Genomic DNA, 7,886 nt, shown 5'->3' with positions numbered 1-7,886 from the left:
TATGGAGCATTTATAGTCTGATTTTATATTTATTTACACATTGACCCTTAACACTTTTTATTTCTATTTTTATCCCTCAATTCTTCTTTTTACTTCATTTACATTATAACACCTTCTCTTTTATTCTATTGTATCCCTTTACAATACCAAAAATTCTTGTTTTTTGTACTCTATTAAGTATTTTATTTATTTTGTTCAAATTATAATTTATCGGGTTTTTACGACTACTCTTAAAACTCAAATTTATATACAAATGGATGCATGTGTAAACATAGTTGAATATTAGTTGTTGAAATTGCCAAACTAACTTTCAAAGTTTAGTATTTTCACCTAAAATTCTTATCAAATACTCCTCAAATGCAATAACACTTGAAATTCTACGGTTCTAACCATTAGAATGTTAGGTAAACAAGTTCCAACACATACACAACAATAAGACAATTACATTAATGTTACAATAACTGAATTGAGGAAATTGAAATTACAGTGCACATAATGAAAGATTGGCTTAACTATAATAAAGAATGTCAATGCAATAGCTACAATATATTCATAGTGCAATGCAGTTACTATGATTCACTCCAGCTATGGCTTTCTTATAAGAAATATACAGTAAACAACAACACCATATTTTCATCCAAACTGTTTTTAAAACAAAAGAATTAACATTAAGATATGGTTCATAAAGCATATTAAACACACATAATCTTAGCATAGTAAAGACATTGTAATAACTTGTTGCACAAATACAATATTCAAATATCATAGTTAGAACACAAATTATACAAGTAATGAACATATAGTTTCTCCAAAGAGCATGAAATAAGCCTATAACAACCAAGGGAATGTCATATGAAATTACCACTAGAAAAGCATTTGAGATTGAAACAATCAATAACTACATCTAGCTTTAACAAACACAAAGAAGGAACATCACTGTTAGAGAATGGAATCTAAGGTAAACCAGCCTAAAAACCTAAAGTAAACTAAGCAATCAATAACACCACATGATTGAATTCATTAAAAATATAACTATTAATTAAGGATTTGTGAAGAAAAAAATTGATTACCCATCTGACAATCCCTTGTCCACTGTTTCTATTCATTGTTTGAGTTGTTCTTCTTCTTGCTCTACCATAGAAAACTAAAGAGAGAAACTTTGTGTTCCTACAATCACATAAATTAAAAGTTTAAAGGATAAATATAATGCATCTAACATACATGCATATTCGATAAAAACCCAAAAATATAATAAATTTATATTATTGATTTTAAAGAGATAAAAAAAGATGATAAATCTTTGATTTTTATGGTGAAGAGATTTCTAAGAAGAATGTGGTCATTTTAGTATGAGAAACAATAACTAAATATCTTAGATAAACAAAATCAAAAAGGGAAAAATTACTTCACAATGTTTACTTACCAAGATCTATTAACATTAATGATAGTGGAATTGATAGGTCTATCTAACAGAAGAGAAAAAGAGAAAAGAGAAGCAGATCTAATGGAAAATGATAAGGGTTTTTAGAAGAAGATGAAGGTAATTTGATCTAGTTTTTTAACAATTGTTATTTCTCACTCTTTTTTTTTTTTTTTTTTTTGCTTAGGAGAGAATAAACTGAGGTCTGACCTCAGGATTTCATTCTACACACAAAAGAAAAAGAAACACGATAGACAGATCTAATGGTTTTAGGATTTCAAACAGATATAATAGAGAAGACAAAGGTTCTTAGTAAGAATATAAGGGTATTTTATTTTGTCTCTATCATAACATTTGAAAACCAAATGACCAATGAATGTGATACTAATTAAACAAACAATTTGTTAATATCTGGGAATTTAAGTTTACTTTTTCTTTTTGGTCTATACACGAGAATGGGCTTACAAGTAGGGGAGGCAATAGGTACCCACATGTCGGATTTCTTGATATCTATACCCTACTCATTACCCATCGAATAAGAAATTTAGATATTCATAAACTATCCATTGAGTTTTGAGTATGGTATCTTTTATTTGACTATTATTTATGATTCAACAAAAAATAAAATAGTGTATACACACAAACTAGAGCACACATATATATTAAATGTTAAAATGATATATATATATATATATATATATATATATATATATATATATATATATCATATTAAAAAATCAAGATGTTCTACAAATATATTTTGTGTTAGGTTCAGGTGATTTTTGGGTCAGATTTAATAATATTCATACCTTATTCATTACCCATTAGATAAGGTAACTATCCAAAAAATACCTATTTGTTTGGTCACCTATCTATTTGGTTGGATCGATATATATCAGGTTCATATTAAATTTTCATCCCTATTTACAATATTGTACAACAAGGTGTTTTTAAAAAGACTATCAGATGAGATCAATACTTGGAATTGAACATTACTTACCTTCCACATAAATGATTCTATCAAACATAATGCTAAAAAATAAATTCTTTTTTATTTTTTTGACAGAATTCTAAAAATATCATTATTTATATGTTTATTTCTTCATTAAAATCATGTATGTTAAACATAGAGAATTATAAACAATATATTTAAACTCAACAATACAAGACCCATTTAAGTGAGACTCTAACTTGCAATTTACATGTACCTAATATGCATTTATGATATTGAATTTTAAATAGAAAGAGAAGAGGGAGCGATAGTATAGTTTTATACACACACATATATCAAAATATCACTTCATTTTAAAATTAAACTATTAAGTAAGATCTTCAATGATAAATTTATTTTAGTTTATTACAATAAAAAGGCGTAAAATGCAATGATAAATGTTAAGTTTTTATAATAAAAGATTTCTTACCATGGAAAACAATCAACATCTAATATATGAAAGAAGCTAGAATTACTCTTTAAAAGAGGCAAATATACACATTTTGAACTAACTATTTACATAAAAATATACACAGTTAAATTCAACAATGAGTATCAAGAATTAATCCATAAACTAGAATGTAAAATAAATTAGAAACAAACGTGAAGTTGAAATACAGGTATAACAATACGATAATTATAAGAAATTAAAATATAAAACTACTTTTAAAATAAAACTTGAGATCTAAAGTTAATATTTACTAATAGAGTTAACTGTATAGTACCTATAGTTTGATTAAACTAATTGTAAATCATGGTTTCAATTTTTTTATTTAAATCCTGATTTTTTTTATTAACGTGGGTATTCGAGTCAGGATGCGCGCACTTCGACTAATTCCACGGGCCCTGAAATTAACAACCATGTAAACCTCCAGTGATCATTAATTAGCAAACCACATGGCTCGAACTTGAAACCATAGAGGGAGCAAACTCCTTGGTTCTAAACTCTTACTATAGGCTTAGATATTTTAAATCCATATACAACTGGTTCTTTCATTAATTTCATGATACTTTTTTTTTTATTTTTTGTTTATTTTTAAAGAAGTGGATAAGGAAAAAAGAAAAGAAAATGGGAGTCTGTATGGGAGAAAATATGATTAGGAATATAATAATATGAATGATCAAAATTAGTTAATGTATAATTTAATTAAGGATAATCACATTGGTCAGGGTACAATTTATTTTTTTCTTGATACTATTAAAATAAAACTAATTTAATTATGATAAACTACATAGACTAAGTTATAAATAACTTTAACTAATAACATTTCTTGTTTATTTCCTAAATTTTTTATTGTTTGTAATAGAATATGAGTCTCTAACAAGAAATTAAATTCTTAATCAAGCACAAAAAAAAATTGCAAACATGGCACGAGACCTTCAAAGTGGGAAATTAAAGTATTGATAAAGGGCAAGGCGCGAGGTCTTCGGCATATGAACTCGTACGCCAGGGCAAACTTGCAAGTAGTCTATTGAACCCAATCATGGCTAGTTGAGCTCCTGTCTAACCACAGGCCCATACGTCAAAGAAAACCATGTAAAACCTTAACAAAATTCAAATTATATTTAACTAAATATCTGTTTATTTTTATGTATCAAAAATATTTTTAAAAAAAATAATTTTATTTTATTTTTTAACTTCAAATTAATATTTTTTTGGTAATTTAAAAATAATTTTTAAAAAATAAAAAATATATTCTTTTAATGTATTTTCGAGCGAAAAATACTTTAAAAAATAACAGCTATCACATTCTTAAACACTTATTAAAGCTTGAAAAATATAGAAATAAAGATGTAAAAATATATTTTATTTTTAAGTAATTTAAGAATAAATTTTTGTGTTTTCAGGAAAATAAAATATGTCTTTAGTTTTTCTTGCATTTAAAAAATAATAGGTACTACTAACGAAAATAAATACTAGGTTAATTGACGAGTACATCTTTAGTTTTTATTTTATTTTTTAGCAACATTTTAAAGGTTTGTTCATTATTCGAGTGAATAAATACATTGACTCACACCGAGATTGGTTGAATCTTCGACTTATTCGAGTTTTATTAATAGCAATCTCTCACGTTAATGGCAAAAATCTTTGGTATCTCCCCGCCGAGTCCTTCAACCTCAATTATTGGATAATATCTCCGTTGGTCGTTGCGTATTTCAAACGACATCGTCTCCTCGATTGATCCGGCTTCAGGGATTGGATGGTCACCCGTTCCAATCATGGTTTTGTCTTGGCTCGAGTCCATTTATTTAAATACTCATAGTAATCGTCTCTGCTTGGGATTTTCTGAAGGTTGCCATACATCACCAATCCAAGAGAAGTCAACTATAGGTCTGCAACTTAATTCTCGATATAAACAGAGAAGAGGGACGGACGGGCAAATAGCAGTATAAAAAATGGCAGCCTTAGAAGAGGAGCAAGTGATGGTTGTTGGGATCGATGATAGCCAGCACAGTACATACGCTTTGGAGTGGACATTTGATCACTTCTTCACTCCCCCTCCGGGCTCCAATTCACCTTTCAAGGTCGTTGTTGTCCATGCCAAACCTTCCGCTACCTCCGTCGTCAGTCTTGCTGGACCTGGTACCTATTTGTTTTCCACTTTATTAATTCTGTACATATCCTCAGCTCTCTCCTCTTCTCTTTCCTCTTCTATAGCAGTGTGTAGCTTGTGCGTCTTTTACTCGTTCTTCTTTGTTTTCAGGGATTGCTGAAATTTTGCCAATAGTGGAATCGGACTTGAAGAAGTCAGCTGTAAGAGTCATCGGAAAGGCTAAGGAAATTTGCATCAGTAAATCGGTACTCACAATCTCTTGTAATCATAATTACTTAAAATCATTCATACAATTAATAAATTTTCAACGTTCTGTCTGATATATACGAGACGCGCCGTCCTTGCAAAAGGAAAAAAAAACGAATTTGCAATCGTTATTTGTTTTTTTTTTTGTTAAATACTATGACTACATCTAATCTAATGGGGTGAATGCGTGTTTTATTATTATGTCCTCGATCGTTCCTCTTATAACCACTGTTAAAATCTTGAAAGAAATGTAGCGTGATTAACGAAAAACACTTGTGTTTAAACAAGCTCCAGTGTATTGTAAGATGATGCTTTCCGGTCCCAGAGAGAAAGAGAGAAATGGGGGCTAATTTGTTCTTCACGTTGCCTTCGCTCTTAGTGAAAGCAGATGATGAATTGACCCGATCGTTTATCTGACATCTAGCAAATGAACATTGAATTAAATGAGTGGATTTTGCGTCGGCTGTTTTCCTGATCATTTCAGCTTCTCTGCAGGTGAGTGGTGTGATCTTTGAAGTGGTGGAAGGTGATCCTAGAAATGTTCTTTGCGAGGCTGTAGAGAAGCACCATGCTTCAGTGCTGGTTGTAGGAAGTCATGGCTATGGAGCTATTAAAAGGTATTTGATTTTATCTTCTCTCTTCCATTCTTTTTTGCCCCCGAATGACCTAATGCATCATATTTTGTTTTCAAATCTAGGACATTAATATAGTTAGATTCACTGGACTCCTGTTAGATATCCAGTAAATACTGTTGAAAGGCTCTTAGGAAGCTCCACTACAGCTACTTTGCAGTTTACACATGGTTGCATGCTGTCCAAATCACTTAGTTATCTGCAGACAGTTTGTGCTCACAGGTTTTCACATTTCTATTGCAGGGCAGTTTTAGGTAGTGTGAGTGACTATTGCGCTCATCAGGCTCACTGCACTGTGATGATAGTGAAGAGGCCTAAGATGCCATGACTGCTTCTGAGTTAACAATGTTATTGAAAACTATGTAATATATTCCTGACGTTGAAAAAAACATGATGGAATCTACAGTCAGTTCCAGATACGTGCAATCCTCATGCTGCATAGTACTGGTACTTGCTATGTATCCATGTTTGGTAATCTGGTTTACTTGTAGAAAGTTTGCAAGTATTTTCACCCTTTATGGGTCTTCCGATGATGGGTTCCGCCTGCTCCTTTGACGTCGGAAACAAAAAAAATATATAAGGGCTAAACGACTTGATCATCATCTCTCAGTTTAAGTGAAATAGAAGATCGAGAATGGTTGGTTCATTGGATGTTCTACATTTTCCTCCACGTACAAATTGAACAAAAAACAACCTAGATCATTAGTCTCGATCGACCTCCACAAGATCAAACAGTTGTGGGTCATTTCTCTTGTTTAAATTGCTCTCGAAAAATCCACGAAGACATTATCCCATTCACGTTTCTTCAAAACCATTTGAAGACACCACCTTCCAGGTTCTCCCATGCCCTCAACACCTCACCAATCCAAACCAAAACCACTACTTAGATTGATGGTTAAGATTACATTCTACATAATCCAACACCCCAAATTGATTTTCTTTGTTTCCAAGCCATTTTGAAAACTGTTGAAACAACCAATCCCGGCCAGTTTTAAAAACTGCCATTGAAAAACCAGCAAGATCAAGAACTTGTCCTGCTATTAAACAACAAAGACGCTCCTCAACAGTATCAAAGGGTTGAGATTGGTTCTCAGAAGATCAAGAGATGAAAATCCTCCGGCTAACATTCTTCATAATCATATTTTTAATCAACAACTAAAAGGTTATAAGCAAAAGAAAGGGGGAAGAGCTGCAGTGAAAAAGAAAAGGCCCAAGGGAAAAACACCTCCATAAACACCAACATCACATTTTTCCATGACACACATTACCAACCCAGTATCCTTCAAACAATCCTCTCAGTCTCCATTGAACGAGGACCAAAAAGCAAAGGGGAATACCACCTAAGAAAAATAACCAAAGACAGTGTCATATACAGCCAGCAATACCATTACAATCATTGCAAGTACTAAGCTCTTTCCAAACCCTCGCCTTCTTCCATCCTTCCAAATCTTCCTCGTCTCAGCAGGACGCAGGTCATATACATCAAGCCAGCATCACCCGTTTTAGGCACCCTAGAAGAAGAGTTTGAGTCTCAGCTTGTAGCCTTTAATTTTTGAAGTGCAAACCAGTACATCAGCGATCATGGGAAGTCATAGCAGCAGTTCCATGCTCCAATAACACTGAAAAGCAGCCATTTTCATAAGCATGCCGGTGAGATCAACAGTGCCAGTAAAACCAGGTATGTCTCCAAGCTTTCTTCCTGTTGCAAAGGAAAGGAAGCATGCTTTGTTTGGCTGTTATAAAGTTTCTTGGGCAGTATCAAGTCTGGCTTATATGCTAGAAGCAGAGTGCTTTGGTTTTTTTATATAAATTTGATCTTTTATAAAAAGAGAAAATAGCTTTTAGTTTTATTTTTTGGTCAGGCTTTCAAATCCTTTGATTTTTAAAATCTGGGTTGTCTTCCTTCGCCTGCGTTTTTTAATATATATAAACCCACGACTTCTTTGGACAAAGCCTGTTTTGATTTCGGGCAGGCTTGGAAGCCCGGTCCATGTGACTAGACTGAGTCCTTAGGACCTAAAACTGCATTTGGCGAAGCCATA

The 7,886-nt window shown here is 32.0% G+C and overlaps 1 protein-coding gene across 1 annotated transcript; it reads left to right on the top strand.

Annotated features, from left to right (window-relative positions):
- The first annotated feature begins 4,436 nt into the window (after nt 1–4,436).
- On the top strand, nt 4,437–6,377 carry LOC7487779 (universal stress protein PHOS34). Its single transcript, XM_002301441.4, has 4 exons — nt 4,437–4,995; nt 5,117–5,211; nt 5,708–5,829; nt 6,088–6,377. The coding sequence occupies exons 1-4, from the start codon at nt 4,809–4,811 to the stop codon at nt 6,170–6,172; spliced, it is 489 nt and encodes a 162-aa protein (XP_002301477.3). The 5' UTR covers nt 4,437–4,808; the 3' UTR covers nt 6,173–6,377.
- Nucleotides 6,378–7,886: the final 1,509 nt, after the last annotated feature.

The sequence above is a fragment of the Populus trichocarpa genome, chromosome 2 (genome assembly GCF_000002775.5).
Source record: "Populus trichocarpa isolate Nisqually-1 chromosome 2, P.trichocarpa_v4.1, whole genome shotgun sequence".
Taxonomy (NCBI): Eukaryota; Viridiplantae; Streptophyta; class Magnoliopsida; order Malpighiales; family Salicaceae; genus Populus; species Populus trichocarpa.
This window is presented reverse-complemented; position numbering and strand designations above follow the sequence as displayed.

Excerpts from the sequence above, each read along its gene's own strand:
- LOC7487779 (XM_002301441.4), top strand. The coding sequence starts at position 4,809 with ATGGCAGCCTTAGAAGAGGAGCAAGTGATGGTTGTTGGGATCGATGAT. Across the intron at positions 4,996-5,116 it reads CGTCAGTCTTGCTGGACCTG|GGATTGCTGAAATTTTGCCA; the intron begins GTACCTATTTGT and ends CTTTGTTTTCAG. Across the intron at positions 5,830-6,087 it reads GGCTATGGAGCTATTAAAAG|GGCAGTTTTAGGTAGTGTGA; the intron begins GTATTTGATTTT and ends TTTCTATTGCAG.